Below are 22,977 nucleotides of genomic sequence, written 5' to 3' on the forward strand. Positions count from 1 at the left end.
CTATCTCTCTACAAGTTTCTGACGAAAGATGGATGTGCTATCTTTGGCTAATTTTCTGCAACATTCATGACCAGTTGTGCCATCAGTCTTCCTCCCCAAGATAGGTATACTCTCTTGCCGTTAATGTATGTGGATGACCTTGTGTCAATCTTGTTGCTGCTTGAAATCTAGATTCACTCTAGATGGATAATGCGTGATTACTTCCAATCTTCGAAGAAAAAGCCTCAAAATTGCCTCAAATTCACCAAATTTGAAAGTCAGATTCATGGTACCCGATCTCAAGCCGCTTCAACAGATTTCCTCAAATCCATCCATCCTTCCAGAGTTCACTCCGCCTTTCCTCCTCAGGCTGTATCTTTATGAAACTGAGACTGTAGGTAGATTTCTATAGCTCTTGAGATTAGCGAACTGTTGTTTCCTACCAGCCAACAATTGTCTTAATATCTTGTGAAGTGTCCCGAATAAGTACATATTGCAAGCACCTCGAAAGTATCCACTGCATGTCAAACCAAGAGATTCTCATAAGTTCAACTTCCATACTTTGATATTGGGGGGTGAATTCGTGCCGCATCTAATCAAAATTCACTCGCAGGCCGCAGCTTCTAATTTCCTTGATTTTTCATCTACAACCCGGGAAAAGCCGCTTCCCTCTTCAACAATTTTTTCTTTATTGCCGACCCCTCTTCTATACAGCAGTCTCTTCAAAAGTCGCATCTTTCTATTGTTCTTCCATTTCAAACATATCAGCAGCGCTGGATAGCAGAATACTTTCCTTTCTGAGAAGCTTTGTTTAGCAAGTATTGCATTCTATCAGAACAGCATCCATCATGGATATCAAGAATAAGAAGAGCGATAAATTAGCTCGTCGTGTTGCAGAGAAGAAAGTCAAGATTCAAAGCAGTGGTCAAGCTGCGGTCAGAGAACTGTTTACCATCTGCCGAAAACTAAGATGCAACCCTCCCGTCTGCTTCCCCGAAAATGATGAAATTTGTATCAGTCTCGCTGCATCCTATGTTTTAAGCAACGCCCCAGATTTCAAATCGAGATATAAGATCAATGATACTGAAAAATCACGATTAGATGTCACTCAACAAGCTTTGAGGTGGATTGAAGTAAGGGTTCTTAAATCTTTCTAACTCGGACGATTTTCCTGACTATCTATAGCACAACACACCTCCTTCATACTACTGGAACGATGTTGAAGCTGAGGATACCTTGGCGGATCGTTTTTCAGAACTGGCTCTAGGTGTCTACGAGAAGGACACCAGTCAGGAGGAAGTTCAAAAGGCCATGCTTTACTTAGAGAATAAAATTATGACTAAATTTTGTGAGCGCTTTCAGAGCAAAAACAAAAGTGAGCTGGATCCAGTCAAATACAAACGAGCTCTCGATGTCTGTCGCTTTTCACGACTAGCCGACAGAACTATCATCGGGGAGCATGCAAACAATAAAGTCTCCATGGCTCTCTCTGAGACAAACATTGTATACACGGTGAGTTTTTTGCGTGTTTTTTTTTCAAAAGTATAGTGACTGATATATATGACCAGGACCAATCTCAACAGACTGGAGCAGATTTGGTAAGTTTCCTATGAATCCACAAATCCTCCCTACTATCTAACATTTCAATTAGGGTTGTCAACTACCTTTGAATAATGGCATCACTTCAGTTCCAACAACGATGACAGTATCTACAGATGAAGAAACAAACAAATCTGTCTACGGTGAAAAAGTAGTTGCAGATGTCAAAAATGAGCCAGTCTCCGAATCCGATGCACCCGCTCCTGACACTCTCGACGAGTCAGCCTCCGATCCCGACACATGCACTCGTGGATTTATACTAAGAAACTCCTTGGTTGAAAGACGGTTACCTGGCATGAGTATGGAAACAGTTGTTAATTGGATGGCAAAATCTTTCAACAAGTATTGTGATTATCACAATGATCATGTTAGGATGCACATCGTTTCGACTATTCTATCGAAAGATGGTGATTCTCTCGTGTCAAAAGTAGAGGAATTGGGCTCAAATGTCTCTGTCAAGAACGTCAAATTGATGGAGCTCATCTTGCAATCGTACAGCTCGGAGACAGTTGAGCGACTTTGGGATTCAAAGCGTCGTCAACCTTCCAAGAGTCCTGGGGCATACGATCTCGAGCAATTCTTGAACATGTGTGACAGCGGCTTGCTTCCTATCTGCAATGAGATCTCAAAGGAGTTACCTGGACATGCAAACTTATTTCTCAGCCGTTTCCTGAATTGGCAGAGAAACGGTATGATGGGCAGAGTTTTAAGTCCTTCCGTTCATGTCGGAGATAAGACTCAGGAATTTATTGATAGATTACTAAAGCTTCAGAAGATCGAGCTTTTACCCCTGATAGATGCTGTAATAGCTGAAACTGACGGCAAGCCTGTACCACTTTTGGAATCCTTCTTACGCTGGAACAAAAACAACATCGCACAGAGACTCTTAGATTTTGACGCTTGTGGTGAGATGAGCGCGCTTAGCCTGGTCGAAGCAGCCTTGGATCTCGGACATTGGAACATTCTAGGAGATATTCGATCCCTCCTCATTGAAGCTGAGTTTAATGGCAAGCCTGACCACTTCTTCCGCCAACTTCGCAAGTGGCAGAGAAACAGGTCGTTCCAATATTTACACAGATTAGATCAAGTCACATCAGATAAATCTCCCGCGTTCCTGGATCTGGCTCTAAAGATGTGTGAAACTGGTCTTATGAGACACATCTCTGAAAACAGGGAGTTGATCGGAGATCGGCCATGCGGTTTCTTCGATGACATGTTCGGAGTAGCAAGAATGATCGTAAATGGAGAAGCAATCGTCGTGGCTCGAGGTGAAAATGGAAGCTTCACACGGGATTTAACACCAAACCTCCGACCAAGACTTCTCAGTACATCACTTTCTTATAAATTAAAAGGCTTGCCGGCATGGATGGACTCTATTTGTGGAACAAGAGACGGCACAGATCCGAGTCAATTGGAGTTTGAAGAGGTTGGATGTAGTGAAGTTAGCAAGTTTGTTAATTTTTCTCTAAAGTTGTACGGCTGGGGTGTCCACCGCTGGGCTTTGAACAATGAAGCGTTCATTGGAACAGATCCTGCTTTATTTTTTAATCAGTTGTTTCACGTGGCTGCTGTTCTTGAGAACGGGTCTACAAGTCCTGTTGTCCTTGAGGCAATTGAAGCAACCAAGAAGATCATGTCAGGCACACCTGCAGCTGCAGGAACTAAGGAAATTGACACAAGTGCACCATCCAACAAGTCGTCAGCTATGGTCTCTTCATCATCTGATATGGTCTCTCAATCACTTCAACCTCCACCAAATCCAGCCTCCACTTTTGATTGGCAGCGCAGTCTCTCAGGATCCAAGTTAGCAGCTCCACCAAAGACAGCCTCCACTTACAAATGGGAATCCAATTACGCAGACCCCAAGTCATCAGCATCTTCCAGTGAGCCCTCTGGTTCTTCTGATAGGAAAGGAAAGAAGACCGACACAGCTCCATCCGACACAGACGAAAGCACCGGAATAACCATCCTAGCCCGTGGAAAGTGTGCCAGTTGCCCTCGCCTTGGAACCAAGATATTTCCTCGTGGTAAAATACTTTGCGAAGAATGCAGACCCTAACCCTTTTAATCAATACAACAATCCGAATTCATCTATCCTTTCGCTACTGAACGGGATTTCTAATCTTCGTTGTACCGGGAGAAGTACGTTCCGGATCGTGTGATCAGCAAAATTTTCTCCGATGGCAATCTTCATCTTCATGGGGAGTAAGACTTGCGTTATTTTGGTGTTCAGAGTCTATGTTTCATTATTTCATTCTTTTTTCATTGTTCATTGTGTCTATTGAGATCTGGAGATAGTGTGGAGATTGTATTTCATTGTGCTTTGCGAGTGAGGGGGGTATTGACTATGTTCAATGTATGGCAAGCTGGTTGGATGGCGATAAATAAATGATGCAGTTGAGTGGTATGAAGAGGTTACAAAAAGGCAGAGACTGAGAAAGATTAAGCTAATGTTACAGGCTATTAATTTGGATGAGAATGACGAGCAATGTACACCATGGGCGAACAAATACACTATGGTAACGAAAACGATAGTTTAGATTACTACCAAAAAATACAAAAAAAGATTAAAATGAATGTTGAATGATTGCCCTGACAATCTTGGTGACTTCCGAAACAATGCTGGAATTTTTGGTTAAGTAGAAGTCACCGTTTATTTTTACGAGACGATTATGACTTGAAACCGATGATGCAACTATGACCGTACGCCTAATAATGTGATTGGCAAGACTTCAGTCGGGAAGCCAACATGTCCACCACACCCAACTTCAGCAGCCCAGCAACTTCATAATGTATTTGAAATACGACTTTTCGACTTGCTCACCAGGAGCCTCATCAATCTCACTACTAAGTGTACGGTTAGTCCTCTCAGGCAACGGAATTGGTGCAGTTTCCAATCAAGGATGCGCAGTAATTTGGTTTCCGGAGACCCTGCAACGACGTATAGATTGGGCAAGTTTCAATTTTCTCATAAAATCTCGAATCTTATGTAGCAGCTCATGATCACAAACGATGGAGATCCCATCGAATCATTAGATGGCACCCAATATCCTGAAGTAGATGGGAAAGGGATCAAGGTGAAATTGTGTAATATTATGATGGTCCAAAACGCGAGGCACGACTCAAGCAAGTATAACAGCCTCAAAATAATATAGAACATTGTTCATTTAGCTCCTGAAGTGGCGTTACTAACGTAATCAAGATTTCTGACCCGCAGATCTTTAACCTCGAAATATTCACGACGTAATACAGAGAAAGAAAGAAATAGCCCAACCCTCGCTTCGAGGTCTGTAGATCCACACAATCCCCATTCACAATATCACTTCAGTCTATCACTATTTTCGTACCCAGTCCGGTCCACTAACATCAACTGAAGATTTGTTATCTTATCCCTCAACCTCTGCTTCGTCCGTCATTTTTCTTTTCTTGTTCGGTTTGCCGAGTGAAGCGAGTGGTGTTGTGAAATCTGAAAACTTAAACTTACGGGGATCCTGAAGGGTGCGGGATTCAGAGTTTCGAGTGTTAGGATTACCAGTATCGAAAGTGCGAAGGCGAGAAGTGCGAAGACCAGATGTTCGTGTGCCAAAAGAATCGGTTCCGAGACCAGAAGTGCGAGCGGAAATGCGAGTGTCCAAGGGGACCGACGTCTTTTCATCGTCTTCCTCCGATGCTTCTGTATAATCTTCAACTACCATCAAGCTTCTTCTTTTAGAAGGTGGCAATTCGTTTGTCAAATGTTTGTCTGCTCGCATTGCCCCACTCTCGATGTTTTGCTTTGAACTTGATTGAGACTGGGACTTCCCATCTTGAAGAGGTTTGGCGTCGACAGTATAGCTACCGTGTTTTTGAGTAGAATCGTCCCCATCATTGCTGTTTCCCTCCATCCCCAGACCGTCTTCGGCTTCGTCGCCTGAAATTCTCTTTCTCTTGCTTGAAGATCTATTTACCAACAGCGCGAAGCTTCTGCCGTCTAAACTCTTTGCTGTAACTTCCTTCGAAGCCTTCCGCTTCTTTCGAGAATGCTCGACGTTCATGTCACTATTGTCATCGGTATTGACATATCTTTCAGGATGCAAGGCTTTTGCTGCTTGAAACTTAAGTTCCTTAATTTCAGTCTGTGTCATTTGCACAAGTGAAGAACCGGGGGGGCTTACGGCAGCAATTCTCATTTCAGAGTTGCTCACTTTATTGGAAAGTACTTCATGTAAAAGCTAGAGATGTATTTGATTAGTGGTGTCATCAAGTCTTGGTTAACACGCTCGAGGCTTACTGGACCAAGGGTCTTTCCGCCATCAGTCGACGTTGCCAAGCGTAAACGATGCTCCATATAAGCAGAATAGTTGTCGGTCTCTTCTGCAGGTATACCTTGGACATTCTTAACCATATTTTCGTAAGCATCCACAAACGCCTGTTCTTCTTTCGCGCCCGGAATCCATGCTGGGTTTGGATTTTTCTGCAAGTAACTATGTTAGCTTGAGTCTTCTCTGTATCACGATGCCATGCAGAACTTACTTCCCAGAAGGCCAGTACTTTTATTGCTAGATATTGCTTCAAATTCAGGATGTCTTTGGGGCTGGACGATGAAATATCTTTACGCCAGGTGCCGAAATTATGAGCGACGTAACCACCTCTAATATTCAACGAGCCAAACATTTTATCGTCCTCGGAGAAAAATTTCCATTGCATTCGAAGGCCTTCGTCTAAGACCTTTCGATCAAGTGTCCTCAAAGCAGTGTTCTGGGCAAGGGCATATTTCAATCTTGATTCTGCCTTTTTTGATGCAGTCTGTGGCTCCTGCGAGACCGTCTGATCTGGTTGCAAACTCATGTTTGTTCAGGTGCAGCTTTGTGTTTCCTGAATGGCTAAGTAATAGAGGCAAAAAGTGTTCAGTGGCCCGTATCAATTTGTCAAACCAAAAGCTTGTAAATCTCTTCGTCCTCGTTATCAGTCTATCAAGCGGAAGACAATACCCTCAAGACGTGTTACATAAAACACAAAAGTACCGCGGCTTCTGTTGCCGCGTGGTCGAGCGCGAAATGGTAGATATGAGTGAATTTTCAAGGCCAAATGTTGCCACTGCCTACCTAGGTAGTTTAATAAAAGCGTCAGCTACCTATGTACTCTTGGATTTGACAGTTAAAAGCCGGCTGGAAATTCTACTACATGATTTTTGAATAGATTTCAATTCACCTACAGTTTCTCGCCCATCAGTTCACGCCTAATAATTCACATGAATCAATGGGACATTGCCGTCCACAACAACAGGTTGGATGAAAATCGTGGAGAGTATGATCTGATATCCTCAGAGCAAATCTTTCTAAGCAAAAGAAGAATGAAGAGATCGCTAAAATGAAGCTATTCTCACTTGTCAGATACCCGAGACTTTAAGCAGCGGATCACCTATGCCCTGCCCGGATCAAGTGATTCATCGACTTTCCTTGAGCGAGATGAGATGAAGATATTGGTGTCCGGTAGGAAGAACTGAGCCCGTCAGATATAGCAAATATGCACCATCATCCACTATAATAGTTACCAGTTCGTGCGTTCCTAGTATGTCAAAGGTCCCCTGTGCTTTTATAGTAGAAAAGTCTAGTTCCTCAAGCATATTTCTATTCTCCTTAATCCTGCGCTTGGTCTTCGGGTTGTCTTGTTCCCCTTTCTATCCAGCTATATGGCTATCATCTACGTATCAGAATCAAAGAAACGAGCTTTGAACGAGCAACATCTGTATTCACTCCATCTTTTCATAACAAATAGCCATCTTTGTCAAAGACCGCTTTCTATTCGTACATAGTTAGATCCCAAACACAATTTTAAAATAAAGTTAAACCTGTCTTGAACAACGCGATAGCCAGATTCCCAATATCATTGATTGTATCTATTTCGATCTGGTGTTACTCACTGAGAAACTTTACGCGAATTTGCTCATCACTTCCTGATATGGGCGAAAATGATGTCAAAGAGGGCAAAAAAGAATACTTCACGTGCACTGATTTACTCCCGTTATTCCACATCCCTGCTCCACCATAATTTCGCACTTACAATCAATTCCTTGTAATTAGTCTATCTGATCCACATAAACAACCCTAGATGCATATATTAGCTGTCAGATCCTCAGTCAAGTTACGGGATACAGTCTGAGGTTTCCTCGTCTGGATTCTCTTTCGCTTCGTTGTAGCGATAAGCGATGCTTAGACTAATACTGTATAAAAGAATCCGTGGCGTTTAATTCTCACTTGAATTCCAATTCCAAGAGATTGAACTACCTGATCTTCAGAATTCTCCCTCATAGTATAGCTATGATCAGTAGCCATGAGTAGAAAATGAAGTACTGGCAGTAAGCTTACAAGGCAATTCAGAAATTCAGAACAATGTAAATCAACGAAATACCGCGTATCTAGACATGCAATACCGGGATCTGTTTACGAGAGGGAGTACCATCACTTGTTGCCATGTGATAATGTTCCGGACATGCGTTCTCAAATACATTATGATGAAACTCCCACCATCTATCTCTCTCTCTATATCATTCGAAAATGTCAATCAAATCTCATCAAGACTTTGAAACGACGAGATCCCAATACCAGGAATTCATAGCGCCCTTTATTCCAGACGTACAATCAGAGAAACTCTCTACACTTACTATCTCCCCAATCAATTCAATTCATTTCGCTAACCCCGTTTTAAACCATAACCTCAATATCGAGAAGAGGTACAGCGACAACTACTGCAATCAGACTAATATCATAACACAACATCTAGCATAATCGACCATTCCCGAGTATTCCCAGCTAGCTTCTAGAGGTGCACATATCACTATGACAGTCATAACGAAACACATCGTGAGCTATGAAATAACACGATTATATTAATTCACATTGAACCTACGATATAACGACGAAAGAGTCCCGATCATAGAATCTACGAAAGGACATCTAAATATCCGCAGTCTAAGAAGCCGAGTTTCAACACGGAAAACATCACGAGCACTAGAACCAAAACCTCAGCCTTCGAGTTCGGAATCAGGTACCAATCCCAGATTAAACTCGATGTTTCTTTGCTGTCGATTTCTTGGGATTCTTTTTTTGCAACAACATTGCCGTCTGATTTTTCTCTTCTCTCTATTCTCATTATCGTACCCGCTATACTTCTCAATTCTTAGCGGTCCAGAAGTTGCAGGACAGTGCAATCCCTAGAATTCTTGGAGTCAAAATATTCTACCAACCACATGTACTGTCAAGGGTGTATTTATGTTCAATATCACATGTGGGAGTATTGAAGATTTGTGGAAGTTTTGGTTGAGGAATATCTGAAAGAATTGAATGCTTGTCGTCTACGGAGAGAAACGGGCATGGGATTCTTCAGGCCTTTGTGTCTTTTCTTCTGACGTCATTGCGGTGCTTCAGTTAGTAGCAGCTATCTGTATGAAAGAAGCTCCCTAGGTAGTTTATAATGTGATCAGATGGAAGATAAACGTAAGCGTGTCCAGGTTTTGTTACTTTTAATTAGTAGGCAGACCCGTATACAAAAGGGGCACATTGACCACGGTGAGGAGCGGCACTTGCACAAACGATTCCGCTTCAGTTCACCACCACATCGCACTGGCAGTTCTAGGAAGATTGTTTATTTCAAGATGAGACTATCGGTTTTCTAAGCGAGTACATGTGTCAACTCCTTCCCCTCATACCATCTCTGAACGTTCTCAGCTTGTACTTCATACCAATCATTCATGGTACCTTCTTCCACATAACCCATATGCGGACTCAACAAGACTTTGCTGCTTCCAGCCTCTCCCCATTTTGTGCTTCTCCACTGACTGTCTTCTGGCAAAGGCTCTAGATCAAACACATCCAGCGCAGCCCCACGAATCTTTCCCTTTTGCAAAGCGCCCAGTAAGGCTTCCTGTTGGACAAGAGGTCCTCGTGATGTGTTGACAAACAAAGCAGTCTTCTTCATTAAATCCAAGTCCTTTTCGCCTACTATTCCTCTGGAACGATCACTCAACACCAAATGCACACTAACCACGTCGGCCGTGGAGAACAACTCTTCCTTACTTACAACCTTGAACACCTTCTCTCCATCCTCATCCTCGGTGTCAAAACCACTGTCTCTAGCCTGTTGATCCGCAGTTTCTTGAGTCAAATTCGAGCTCCAAGCTATAATCTTCATACCGAACGCTGAATACATGATCTTGGCTACATTTGTGCCCAATCTGCCTAGTCCCAAAGTTCCAAAAGTCTTCCCACTCAATCCAGTTGCTAACGTTGTTTGCCAGCCACCTTCCTTGACTATTCTATCATCCCAGGCTACATTTCTCGCAATTCCTAAAATCAAGGCAACAGTATGTTGCGTGGTGCTATCTGGTCCTCTCTTTGGTTTCCCCGAGGCACCGGTGACAGTAATTCCAAGTCTCTTGGCGGCTTCCATATCAATACCCTTATTTCTGCTTGCTGCATTGAGGAGGAGTTTGAGATTGGGAAGTTTTTCTAGGAGTGATGCGGGAAAGGGAGTCCGTTCTCTCATAGATGAGATGATTGTGAATGGCTTAAGCCTCTCCACCAGCTGATCTCTGACATCTTCCGGAGTTGAAGGGTCATTGTAAGGTAAGAGGGTGTCTGGAAAAGTGGTAATCTCAAAGGTTGACTTGAGTGACTCGAAATGTTTAGAAGCAATCCCTTGATAATCATCAAGAATAGCCAATTTGATGAGTGGCCGAGGTACAGGAGGCATAGTGATATAAATGGATGGCAGGTACACCAGTATTGAATTATCTAAAAACGAAGCAATGCGGGGTAAAATGTGGGGTGACGCTGATATGAAGGATCAAACAATATGTCAAAAGCAGGGGAAAGAGGACTAGCAGAAGTGTTGCTTTGGATGAAGTTATTCCAGAGCCCTTCTCGGCGAGACAGTGTGTGGTGTGTAAGATTTACCAATCAATGATTGATTCATAAACAAGCCTTAAGTTTCCGAGAGGACGTGGAAGTAAAACCGTGAGGTCTGCATATCCGAGGTCGGAAGCAAGCATCCACACGAGAGATGATGAATGGGGGACGTTGCTTCAAACCCCACGATTATCCGCTTCGTAAATTAACTGAAGAGTGACCAGTGGGGTTTCTACTAGATCAATGAGTACCACGTGAGTACCAAGTGTACACAATAGAATATTATGTTCGACCAGGACAAGAGCACGGGTTTACTTTGATCAATTTAACCTGGCTCCCTGGGTACACCGTGCCAAACCGAGAATGCGCAAAAGTCGGCAATGTATGATTGGAGCGCATGAAGATTCAATCCTCTTTTTTACTTCTCTTGGTCGGGCTCTCTTCCGCCGACAACTTGTCTTGCCCCACCACTATTTTTGGCGGGGATATGATAGTATCCAATATCTCAGTATGTACCTCGTTTTGCACGCATTGGGGATTGGGTTGATGCCTTGAACACGTATAATTCGTGGAGAACTTCTGACAGAACACAGAACTGCCTCATCTCATTGGAAAGGGTGGGTGGTCGCGGATAATTCTACTGCACGCTATTGGAACCGTGGGGTCACTTGACAAATATTGTAATTACCACAGGTGAATTCTAAATACTTTAACTTCCTCTATCCTCCAAGAAGATACTTTCCTCAAAGACAAAAAAGCAGCAAAAATGAGCCCTTCAGCAACAGAAATCTCACAGACCACCATGGCAAAGCCTACCAAGTCTAACATTGGTGTTTATACCAATCCAGCACATGAACTGTGGGTTGCAGAAGCAGAGCCATCGTTAGAAAGCATTGAGAAGGGCGATTCATTGAAGCCAGGAGAAGTCACAGTGGGAATTAGAAGTGTCGGTATCTGCGGGTGAGTTTCAATCTATTCTTCGGCACATAATCATTCTAATAGTCATTCCAGGTCGGATGTACACTTTTGGCATGCTGGGTGTATAGGCCCAATGATTGTCGAAGATACACACATACTTGGACACGAATCAGCCGGTGTTGTACTCGCAGTCCATCCATCGGTTGATAGTCTGAAAGTCGGCGATCGAGTCGCTGTTGAGCCAAACATTATCTGTGGTGAATGCGAGCGATGTCTCACTGGTAGATACAACGGATGTGAGAAGGTCTTGTTTTTGTCGACGCCACCAGTTCCGGGGCTTCTTCGCAGATATGTCAACCACCCTGCAACCTGGTGTTACAAGATTGGAAACATGTCATTCGAAGATGGAGCAATGTTGGAACCTTTGAGCGTCGCATTGGCTGGTTTAGAAAGAGCAAATGTTAAGTTGGGAGATCCAGTTCTCATCTGCGGAGCTGGGCCTATCGGTCTTATCACCCTCCTTTGTGCTCGAGCCGCTGGAGCTTGCCCGATTGTTATCACAGATATCGATGAGGGAAGACTTGCATTCGCCAAGGAGCTTGTTCCTTCAGTTACTACGCACAAAGTCGAGAGATTATCCGCGGAAGAGGGTGCTAAATCTATCGTAAAATCCTTTGGGGGCATTGAGCCAGCAGTCGCTATGGAGTGTACTGGAGTTGAAAGCAGTGTAGCTGCAGCTTGTTGGGCAGTCAAATTTGGTGGAAAGGTGTTCGTGGTCGGTGTAGGCAAAGATGAGATGACACTACCATTTATGAGATTGAGTACCCGCGAGGTGGACCTACAATTTCAGTACAGATACTGTAACACATGGCCAAGAGCTATTCGATTAGTCGAGAGTGGTATCATTGATATGAAGAAGCTGGTAACCCATCGTTTCCCACTGGAAGATGCGATTAAAGCCTTCGAGACAGCAGCAAATCCAAAGACTGGTGCTATAAAAGTTCAGATCAAGAACGACGAATAGGGTCGATTAAGATGAAATCTAATGCAATTTGTCGCGATAGTATAGTGTAGACCGTTCAATTGAATATAATAAAAAGCTTTCTTCAAGTTGTGCGAAATGTGAAATGTAAAGATGGATTGGAGATATTAAACTCCTGCTTGAAAACAATAGGTTGATTTGTGCTTAGTAATCTGCAATTTCCACACCACGGAACGTTCCTAAGCTTCCCGGCGTCGGCAAAAAAGTCGACAAGCATTTCTCTCGCGATTACACTCCACCACCACGCACTTCTCGATAATCGACACCTCGAGTAACGCGAGAGTCCTTTTCTTTCTGTTTATCGGCGCATAGATTCCATAATGTCATTACATATCTCCCGCACCGTGCTGCGGCAATCTATGAAGGCTCCTGGAAGGGCAGCACGAAGATTTGAATCTACCTCCACTAAGGCCACCGAAGCAGCCAAAGATACCGCCGCAAAGGCATCAGAGAAAGCATCAGAATTCCAGTCGAAAGCTAGCGAAGGTCTTTCTCGTGTCACTTCGTCCGCAGGACCTGCTATCTCGGGTGCTGCCAAAAACCTTGGAAATGCCTTGGGGAAAATTGGAGGAAGAACCGGAAGATTGATTGCCTTCATTGAGCGTAAGTTTCATTTTGCATCCGCATGCAGAGATGATTCTCCGGTGATTTTACAAATCAATGGCTAATTTTGTGCTCATAGGACAAATCCCACCAACCGTCTACTATGCTCGAGTTGGATTAGAGCTTTCCAAATTAGTTATTCAAGGTCAAAAGATGGCACCTCCGTAAGTTCAACGATGAAATGCTTTTTACCAAATTGTGGGCTGATTTTTGGCTTGCAGACCAGCCTCAACATTTCAATCATACTTCCAAAAGATCGTACAGGGTGTTAAATCCGGAAACCCAAGCTCTGCTTTCAATTCGGCAGCAAACTCCAACAAAGCAACACCTACTGGTTTGCTCGAACAGATCCGAAATATCAGCGCAGCTCAGATGGTCTCGGGTGGTGTTATAGTTGCTGAGGTTTTGGGATTCTTCACAGTTGGTGAGATGATCGGTAGAATGAAGTTGGTAGGATACAGAGGGGACACTGGAGCTCATCACTGAGCGGACAGTGATAATGGAGCTGCGTGAAACGTGAAGAGAACTATCGGTGGGGTGAACGAAAAGGGCGTAGCATTCTTTCTCGACCGTGGCATGAGAAGCTACGGGTGGTGAGATTGGGGTGCATTTGCACATATCCTGATACAATTTTTCTTGTACTCGTAGAACCATGTCTGTACATCAAAAAATAAACAGCATAATGGTGGTTTAGAGTTCTTTCAGTTCCTGATCCTTCCATTGCCCGACGAGAATTTCTCGTTTTATAATGTTCTGGTACGGGCATTCGGAATATGTATACTTCTCGGAAATGGTCTACTTGCTTGAGACTTGCTCCCAACTTCCATCACTTCATCAGAGACCATATAATATAAGATTACAATTGAGTAGATTCAATGGGTACTGGTACACGCTTTATTTTAGAACTTGCCTTAATCATGCCCAAATTCTTCTTATTCTCGTTCTCCCTCTAACTGAGGGGAGGGGCGGATAGTCCCCTCTCCTTCCAGACCCTCTCCCTTCAGTGTTAAAAGGTCTTGAATCATCTCATAATACAACGCTACATATTGCCATATAATCACAATACAACCTAGTATAGAAAACATGACCCCTTATGATATACAAGACCCTGCCGCCAAACCCTTGGCAACTATGATTTTCTCGCCAGATCTAAAACATTCAGACGATCATGAATATAGAATGAGGATCACCTCACCAAAGAGCCTCAATCGATTCGAGTCTTTCTGGCTTGCACGTGATGATGCATACTTGGAACATGAGGATTGTTGTTGCCAATTTCCTATCTTAATGAACTGGTGGCTTGTAAAGCTATACTGCAGTCTGCACGAAACCGATGTCTTGAACATGAATGTGTGTTCGAGACACCGATATTCATACATACTCCTTCTAGCCTCAAATGTTCTGACGTCGAATTCGAGGTTCAGATCTCTGTTACACCAAACGATATCATCAGCCTCTTGACATGTCGTGTATATACGCTTTTTGGTTCGCGAGCATTTTCTAGTTTCTCTGTTTCTTAATTTCCTTCCAATGCTGTGCTCAAGACCTACCCGGTAAAACAATTTCCTCGATTTATTGATATCAAGGGTTCTACTTGTCCTGTTGGAAGAAGCTGAAAGATGGCGTCCAGGAATAGATAGCAGCCGCAGATAGATATGTAATGTTCCTGTCGACCCCCTTGGCACGGTAGATAAGCTTTCAAGGTTTGCGCCCTGATAGTTGGAGATACCGTCTGACCGTTTGATGTTTGCATTGGAAATCCTCCTTTTTCATGTATGAAGCTCAATAAATAGATCCTATGATGTCTTTTGATTCACTGTGATCGTCATTCACTGTTCTCAGGGGAAGCTCTAGGGTAGGTAATCAACGTAATATATAAACACCCTCTTTGGATGGACAGTATATATACTAGGTAGTGTTTGGGACATCTACATCTACATCTACGACACAGATAGACACACACTCTTAATACACCATATATCGATATCAACCCATCAACCCCGTTCGTCGACGTTTTTCATAATCAAACACACCAGGTCAAGGATACTGATTAGCTTTTCCCTTCTTTGATATAATCTTGCTTATGGCAACCAATCCATAGAATTCGTGGCATTCATAAACATTGGTCCATCTTATCTTTTTTCCCTTCCCGTTTTGGTTCCATGAAGACCCTGGAGACGTTCATAAGACCAGACATCTTTGCTTCTTCCATTATACCTCGAAGTCGTCACACCTGAAATGATTTGGGGCAATTAACGGAAAGTCGCGATAAACAGATTCAAAGCGTTGTATCCCTATCCCTATCAAGGATTCAGACAAATAAAAAGTCCCCCAATTCCATTTCCAAAGTCATTCCTGGTAGCGGCGGGTGGACTTGAACTTGGCTGTTGCTTTTGCAAGCTACTGTGAACTTTTTCGTTATTTACTTGGTTTCTAGCTCGTGTGCTTGTTTATTACCTGGTAGTTGCTTGTCATCTGCCCTTCTACTTCCTCCATCACCAACAACCTCGAGACAAACATCCATTATTTTGCCCATCATGGCTTATAATGCTCTTGATCAAAATGATTTTGATGGGGACCATGACGGTGATCATGAAATAAACTCTACTGCCTCCAATTCTCCATTCCAACGATTGTCATCAAATCATCTATTTTTAGATGCGCAAAATAGCGATACGAGCCACGGGCAAGCATATTCTCCAGAAAATACACCGAGTCTCAGCCAAATGGTACAATCGATTACTTCGAAGAGCACAAAAACGAGTGGGAGTTATGATATTGTAGAAGACGACGATTACGAAGAGCACGAGGTAGAACGAGAGCCATCATCCCCTCCTTCACTGGCGCTATCACCAGAAAGGAAGAACGTCACATCGCGAGAGGGAACTACACCGGAGAAACCCCTAGTTTTGAGCATTCCACGGCCCCGTCCCCGAAATAATACAGCTACAGGGTCGTCCAACAATACGACTTCTCCTATATCACCTCGTGCAATATTATCGAAAGAACGTGCGCCGATTGTTCGTACAGCATCAGGTCACAGCATTGCGTTACGGCACCCGACACCCGATTTACAAACGCTGCAAGGAGCTTATGTAGGGAATATTGACAAATTGGAAAAGACAGCAGAACGATTGAGTATGACTTCCTCCATCGATGATGCGATTCGGGAACTCCATATGGAGCAAAAGCGTTCTGATAGTCGCCGGTCATCCATTCTGTCGCAGCTCAACGAAATGCCACAAGTCTCACGAGAAGTTTCCAACCCCGGCTCCATCATCGAATTGAACAATGCAGCGAGATCCGGGGGGTATTCACCTGCAGGGTATATGATGTCCCCGAAGGGTTCCTTTTCTACCACTACGCGAGGGAGATCGGCGTCGAAGAGCTCGAGATTGGGAAATCGACAAGAACCAGAGTTAGAAGGAAGACCGTTGGATTCATTTGTTAACATGTCCTTTCCCTCACTGGTCGACCATCGAACACCTTCAATCGCGGAGCAAGATGAACGTTCTGCGACCTTGACACGACCAACAGTCGACAATCTCGGCACAGAAAATGCGGCGAAGAATATGGCAGGCCAGGTTGATGAAGCTCGACCTCAAACCTCAACATCAACCAACACGTTTGACCAGGCAGAGCGAATGTTTGCGGATTTCGATGGAGTCCATTCTGCACCTTTGAGAACATCATTCGATCACGAATTCATCATGGAGGAACAACAGAGAGCTACATCCGGAATGCCTGAGGAGCTACATGATGATCAGAGGAGATACTCATCTGGTACACAGCTTTTGCAAGGGGACAATGATCAGAGAAGAGTAGTATCTGGTGATCGGCAGTCGATGGCTAGGCCGCAAACATATGCTGATCCAAGTACTGGGCAGCAGATGGTTTACTACCCAGCACGAGTTCCCATGATGCTCAATTTGCCCCAGAAACTCTCCAAGAATCCATCTTCTATGGCAAGGAATAAGAGAAGATCGCAAGTTCTCAGCAATATTCCTGCTGCTGCTCGGCAATCAGCTATTTGGTTACCCGATGTGTTGGAGACGAATGGCGAGCCTCTACATGAAAATGATGATGCGCAAAATCTAGAATATGTTCCTCAGCATCAGAGAATGAGTATGGGTGGACGAAGAAATACACAGGATTTGTCGCATATGCCTCCCCACCTAAGAGCAAACGCATTCTTTGAGCTCCCACCGGGGCAAACCGAGGCTATGGAGTTAAAAGATCAATCGGCTGTTGCTACTCTGGATAGTATCTTGGATGCATCTGCTCATGCTCCTGTCACCGCATTCGTTGATCATGCAATTGCTGGACATCTAGGAAACGAGGTGTACGGAAAAACACACCAACGCAACAAGAGTAGCGCTCAATTACTGGCACCGACACCAGAGAAGCAAGACAATTCAAAGAAACGAACAAGCTCATTCAACTTTCTATTGGGCCGTCGGTCAAGTAGCAATAATTTACTTGGAGATGATGGCAAGCGTGCTTCTACAATGTCCAATATTCAGGTTGAAAGAAAGGCAACAAGGTCTCCTATTGAAGATGACGAGGATGACATTAACAACAAAGACACAACACCTTTACGACACACACGCGGGGTTAGTGGTGCTACTGATCTCATACGAGCCGAGGAAGGTGAAGTAGAAAGTGAAGAGGATGAAGGTCAAAGGGACGATGAAATTTACCACGGTCCACCAACCACACTTCTTGCCGAGTTACAGTTGCGCAAGCAACAACAGAAAATTCGAACTAGACCACCTCTCAGTGTTAATGGCATGCAGTCTACATTACTCCAGATGGACACAGTTCTACAAAGGCAACAACAAACCAGGAAACAAAAACGGGTTAATCTAGCGTGGCAACTTGGAGACAACGAGGATCCTGACGCCGAAGAAGATGAAGATGTTCCCTTGGCCATGTTAAATGTAACGAGGTCTCACCTTCAAGATACACGCAGGCCCCTTGGTTTAATGGAAAAACGTGAATTAGAAGACAACGAGCCACTCAGTAGACGCAGAGCTCGATTAACGGGTCAACCCATGCCAATGCCTCGAGCTACTACCATGATGCACATTCCTACAGGCACTCCTGTTGTGGAAGAAGATGAAGGAGAGACACTTGCACAACGCATTCGACGTCTGAAAGAACAAGGAGGAACAGCAACTGGCCTTCCAGCTACGAGACCTGTTAGCGGTGATTTTGCATCTGAGATGATGAGTCAATTCGGTGGAGACATTTTGAATGTTGATGGTGGCAAGGGCAAAGGAAAGGAAGTTTCTACCACTCCAGTCAATGAAGAAGAGGAAACCTTAGGCCAGAGACGTAAACGTCTCCAGGCAGAGAAGGAAGCTCGTGAAAAAGAAGTCGGCACGGCCGGTGATGCTGAAGCGACTCCAGAACCTTTGGTAATCAACAAAATGAACAGTATGGCTGACATCCTCTCGGCTCACCCGGCCGCTGGCGCAAGTCGAAATTCATCATTTGCCAAACCATCCCGACCAGCTACTGGTCTCCTCGGCTTGCACGAGAAGCAAACTCAGCTAAGAGCTAGCACAATGACTAACCTCGTCACTCAACAAAATATGGCTCCCCGCGGTACTCGAGTTAAAAGTGGCACGTACAACGACCCGCAATCTCATGGGCAACCTAATACAATCCGACCACCAAATACTTCCAACTACAACCTTCACAACAGCGCACTTCCCAACAGCGGCTACCCACAATTCGCTCAACCAACTATGAACTACAACAACTTCAATAACTCCATGACACAACTTGGAAATGCATACCCCAATATGGGCTATCAAAACAACATGCCCATGAGCGGCTATAATAACATGATGCCAATGCAAATGCAAATGCAGAATATTCACACAAACCCTATTACTGGCCTGACTACAGGACCTGGTGGTGAACCGCTTAATCAGGGACAAGTTGATATGGTGGAGCGATGGAGACAAAGCGTTATGCATTAAATCAAATACACTCTTTGATCAAGCCGAGTTTTTTCATTTGTTTTCACATCTCAAGTTTCTTCTTTCATCATTTTCAGCTTTCGGCTTTTGGATTTCAGGGAATGCAAGGATGGATACGAAACCATATCTCAGGAATGGATGGAATTTTATAGATAGATACACATGGATGCAGCATTTATAGTTGGCGTTTCATTATTGGTTTTGAAATTTTCTTGCATTTTTTGAATTGAGTTTGAATCTGGACTTTGGATTTTTGCAAACTATCTAGCGTTCGATCGATAGTTGCGAGATATACCTATTTTGAGCCCCTTCTTTTCTTCCTTCGTTTGAGGTTTCTCGGGGGAGAGGGGAGGAGGATTTGCAAGATTGAATGTGGGTGGAAAGCATAGCGTAGGATATGGGATGTGCATTTGGTGGCGTATATGGTTGGTTGATTGATTGTGCAAGTTCTTTAATCTTGGGAATGGGAAATTAGAGGGATTTGGAATTGGAATTTGGGATGGAGAGGTTGGGATGGCATGGCATGGCATGGCATGGGTTATTTAGATGCTTGATTAGTTGGTTGGTTAGTAAGGGCTTTGATATAACTATCTGGCACTCGGGAGGGGTGAGCTAGTGAGATGAGGAGAGTGCAATGGCGATGGCGATGGGTTTATATACGTATCTATATATGGTGGATGTGGATTCGTAGGTAGTGAGTGGGTTGGTTACCTACCTATTTAATAGAGAGATTTAATACTTTATGTTTGGATGTGAAGATTTGCTTGGTTCTGATGTTTTGTGAGATGTATGTGTAGGTATGTGTAGGTATGTGTTGGTATGTGTTTTTATTTGTGGATTATATGATATTTCTTCGTACTGCGAATATGTGTAACTGGGTAGGTAGGTATTGGTAGGTAGGTAGGTAGGTAGATGACTCAATTCGATGTATGAGTTTTCATGGTAAATGTATATATGTATGTATATATGTATGTATATATGATATCATGGGATTGTAGATTTTCAATAGTATTTTGTATCTCTGTGATTGAGTGCTGGGGGGGGGAATGTGGAGATCTTGAGATGATGGAGAGGAAGAGGAAGAGGAAGAGGAAGAGGAAGAGGAAGAGGAAGAGGAAGAGGAAGAGGAAGAGGAAGAGGAAGAGGAAGAGGAAGAGGAAGAGGAAGAGGAAGAGGAAGATAACAATAGATTTCCTAGATTAGATAGATAGATGGGTGGGATCTAAAGTATAGCGGTATGTGAGTGTGTGTGTGAGAGGGAAGAGAAAACATGGAAGAGAACATATACACGAGAGAACATATATACGAGAGAAAATATATATAAAAAAGAAAAGGAGGAAGTAACTTCAACTAAAAAACTTCACAGTATGCTGCCATAATCCAATGCTTTGAATTATAATCCAATACTTCGAATTATAATCCAATACTTCGAATTATAATCCAATCCAATCCAATCCAATCCAATCCAATCCAATCCAATCCAATCCAATCCAATCCAATCCAATCCAATCCAATCCAATCCAATCCAACAACAATACAAGAGTTTAGATATGTAAAAGCTTTTGGGAGATTTATGTTTTGTGAAATGTTGAATTGGATTTGAATTTGAAGTGTTTTTAGATATCTAGATTTTCACATTTTCACATTTTCACATTTTCACATTTTCACATTTTCACATTTTCACATTTTCACATTTTCACATTTTCACATTTTCATATTGGTTGGGTTGTAGTTTGGACTATTGGACTATTCATTGCATAGATATCCTGACTTTGAGTGAGAGAGAGTGAGAGGGGGTGATGTTGCGTTATTATATATCTAAGATCTAGATGGTGATGGATATTGAGATGGGAGGATGGGGTAAATAAGTAGGTAGATAGATGAATGAATATTTAATAGATGGCTGGCTATTTTAATGATTGAATAAAATTGTCACAGCAGTGAAGGGGAATATTCCTTCAATCAAGATTTGAGAAGAAAATTCATATATTCTATATCTCATCGCTCAGATGTAGATACAAGTAAGTGTATATGATAACTAACAGATATCTTCTATCTTCTGGTCCTTTCCATCATGAGGTCCGAGATCCAATTTGAGTGTTCGTCCGAAGAGTTCAAGGAGGATCTCGAAACAGATCTTAGAGATGGCGGGGTCGTAGCGACCTTTTGATAGTTCATCGCGGATGAATGCGTCTTGTGTTTTGTGTTAGCATTAATTGATATTTGATATTGAGGAATAAAAACTTACGCTGAGCCCACGCAACCTCATACCAACTGAATACAATTCCCTTTTCTCTTAAAGTTTGTCTGATAAGATCTCTTCCCTCAGGAGGCACATGATTATCCTTGCATCCATGAATCATGGCCAGTTCGCCCTTGATTTCCGAGGCACGAGCGAGACTGTCGTCTTTTTTGCCAAGACCGAGAGTTGCGCTGTGAAGATCGGTGGCGAAATAAGTTACTGTTGCGGCGACACGAGGGTCGAGAGCACAGCGGTAGGCAAGGTGGCCGCCGAGACACATTCCTGTGCTGCCGATACGGCCATTGCAGGTAGGGAGGGAGAGAAGGTAGTCAATTGTTAAGGTGGAATCTTCATCGTAGGCTTCGAGGGTCTGTGGGTAATGTGGTGAGAAATGAATGAAGATTTAGAGAATGGTCTAGGAGAAATTGAACTCGGATATGTAGAGGCTTAAAGTTGTGATCTAGACATTTGATGTTGGAAGGAACATACCTTGGTGATCTTATATTCATTGCCAGCATCAGTTCCAGGAACATCATAAGCGAGGGGTTCTGGGCCGGTAAACTCATGGTATGATGAAGGTGCTGCAACAATATAGCCTTGTCCAGCGGTCTGTCTTGCGAATCGGGCAACTGGTCCAGTGACTTTGATGAGGAGAGTGTCAGCATGTACTCTTGTATATTTATATGTAGCACGTGAGTGCGGGGTTGTAAGATAAGGAAGCAGGAAGACATGGGATGGGGTATTGTGATCTCCCTTGAGCAAGCCCCATGGGACTCCAACCGATGAGTTGTCACTTGAAAATCTATCTCTCTGATAAGGGTATGAGAAGGTCAATGGAGACCAATGATACGACATGAAGAGATATACAGATTAAGAACGTTGAAACACCCCACCAAACCCCCACTAACCTTGATAAATCTCACTGAAAACAACAACGCCGGGAAATCGTCTATATGTGATAAAAGGCTTCAGCTTTGAACCTTGGTAGATAGTAGAATAGATTGCACTACACACGCTTGAGGGTAGTTTGGAATGGTCGGATGGAAGAGAAAGATTCCTAGATATGATTAGCGGGGATTGATTGGTGTTGAGGGGGGGTAATCAAGCTGTACTCATCGATCCTTCTTTTCCTCCCGCTTTTGTCGGAACATCATGGTGCGTTTCTTGGATTAACATTTTGGAGATGGATGTGTAATATGTCGTTGGTTATTGAAGTTATATGGAAGCTTCTATATCCAAGATTGATTCCAATATCTAATTCAAGCAGGAAGAGATGAGAGGTATTGGTTGATATTGTCCAAGTGAAGCTTTCACAGCTATCAATGAATAATCGAGTATCAGATGATTTCTGCAATCTGGGTCACCGTAGCCCCTCGTTTGAACCTGGAAGACTGTACACGTGATAAAGGAATAATAATGAATATACCTACCTACCTAGTACCTACGAGTAGTAGTAATAAGATCTTCCAACTAGGAGAACTGGTGAACGAACCGTTTTTCATTAGACCCGACACTTCCGAGTGTACTCGTAAGGTTGAGGGGGGTTTAATCCATGTCATTGAATTTTAATAATAATCCCTAGTACCTACCTAGTATCTACGATATCTACCTAGTCGTCCTTCCCGAGCAGTATTGATGCTGGCAGCTGCAAACACACACACATTTTCATTGATTGCCCTATCTATCCATAGATCCTTTTATTATTTTGGCTTGCATGCA

At 43.3% G+C, this 22,977-nt stretch overlaps 8 protein-coding genes across 8 annotated transcripts; 4 read left to right on the forward strand and 4 right to left on the reverse strand.

Annotated features, from left to right (window-relative positions):
• Nucleotides 1-827: 827 nt before the first annotated feature.
• On the forward strand, nt 828-3,637 carry EAE98_000872 (uncharacterized protein; the record flags this gene model as incomplete). Its single annotated transcript, XM_038948489.1, has 4 exons — nt 828-1,112; nt 1,165-1,491; nt 1,548-1,577; nt 1,631-3,637. The coding sequence occupies 4 exons, from the start codon at nt 828-830 to the stop codon at nt 3,635-3,637; spliced, it is 2,649 nt and encodes an 882-aa protein (XP_038814755.1).
• Nucleotides 3,638-4,964: 1,327 nt separating this feature from the next.
• On the reverse strand, nt 4,965-6,405 carry EAE98_000873 (uncharacterized protein; the record flags this gene model as incomplete). The annotated part of the gene is made up of 3 exons (XM_038948490.1): nt 4,965-5,789; nt 5,849-6,031; nt 6,091-6,405. The coding sequence occupies 3 exons, from the start codon at nt 6,403-6,405 to the stop codon at nt 4,965-4,967; spliced, it is 1,323 nt and encodes a 440-aa protein (XP_038814756.1).
• A 2,823-nt stretch (nt 6,406-9,228) lies between these two features.
• Nucleotides 9,229-10,308, reverse strand: EAE98_000874 (uncharacterized protein; the record flags this gene model as incomplete). The annotated part of the gene is made up of 1 exon (XM_038948491.1): nt 9,229-10,308. The coding sequence occupies one exon, from the start codon at nt 10,306-10,308 to the stop codon at nt 9,229-9,231; it is 1,080 nt and encodes a 359-aa protein (XP_038814757.1).
• Nucleotides 10,309-10,970: 662 nt separating this feature from the next.
• Nucleotides 10,971-12,491, forward strand: EAE98_000875 (uncharacterized protein). Its single transcript, XM_038948492.1, has 2 exons — nt 10,971-11,423; nt 11,475-12,491. Exons 1-2 carry the CDS (start codon nt 11,230-11,232, stop codon nt 12,403-12,405), a joined length of 1,125 nt encoding a protein of 374 aa, XP_038814758.1. The 5' UTR covers nt 10,971-11,229; the 3' UTR covers nt 12,406-12,491.
• A 26-nt stretch (nt 12,492-12,517) lies between these two features.
• Nucleotides 12,518-13,768, forward strand: EAE98_000876 (uncharacterized protein). Its single transcript, XM_038948493.1, has 3 exons — nt 12,518-13,026; nt 13,106-13,190; nt 13,248-13,768. Exons 1-3 carry the CDS (start codon nt 12,744-12,746, stop codon nt 13,510-13,512), a joined length of 633 nt encoding a protein of 210 aa, XP_038814759.1. The 5' UTR covers nt 12,518-12,743; the 3' UTR covers nt 13,513-13,768.
• Nucleotides 13,769-14,913: 1,145 nt separating this feature from the next.
• Nucleotides 14,914-15,550, reverse strand: EAE98_000877 (uncharacterized protein; the record flags this gene model as incomplete). The annotated part of the gene is made up of 2 exons (XM_038948494.1): nt 14,914-15,429; nt 15,453-15,550. The coding sequence occupies 2 exons, from the start codon at nt 15,548-15,550 to the stop codon at nt 15,330-15,332; spliced, it is 198 nt and encodes a 65-aa protein (XP_038814760.1). The 3' UTR covers nt 14,914-15,329.
• A 13-nt stretch (nt 15,551-15,563) lies between these two features.
• Nucleotides 15,564-19,016, forward strand: EAE98_000878 (uncharacterized protein; the record flags this gene model as incomplete). The annotated part of the gene is made up of 1 exon (XM_038948495.1): nt 15,564-19,016. One exon carries the CDS (start codon nt 15,564-15,566, stop codon nt 19,014-19,016), a length of 3,453 nt encoding a protein of 1,150 aa, XP_038814761.1.
• A 2,038-nt stretch (nt 19,017-21,054) lies between these two features.
• EAE98_000879 (uncharacterized protein) lies at nt 21,055-22,434 on the reverse strand (the record flags this gene model as incomplete). Its single annotated transcript, XM_038948496.1, has 6 exons — nt 21,055-21,209; nt 21,265-21,628; nt 21,748-21,899; nt 22,167-22,207; nt 22,273-22,315; nt 22,371-22,434. The coding sequence occupies 6 exons, from the start codon at nt 22,432-22,434 to the stop codon at nt 21,055-21,057; spliced, it is 819 nt and encodes a 272-aa protein (XP_038814762.1).
• Nucleotides 22,435-22,977: the final 543 nt, after the last annotated feature.

Source organism: Botrytis deweyae (assembly GCF_014898535.1).
Source record: "Botrytis deweyae strain B1 chromosome Unknown BDEW_002, whole genome shotgun sequence".
In the NCBI taxonomy this organism is placed as follows: domain Eukaryota; kingdom Fungi; phylum Ascomycota; class Leotiomycetes; order Helotiales; family Sclerotiniaceae; genus Botrytis; species Botrytis deweyae.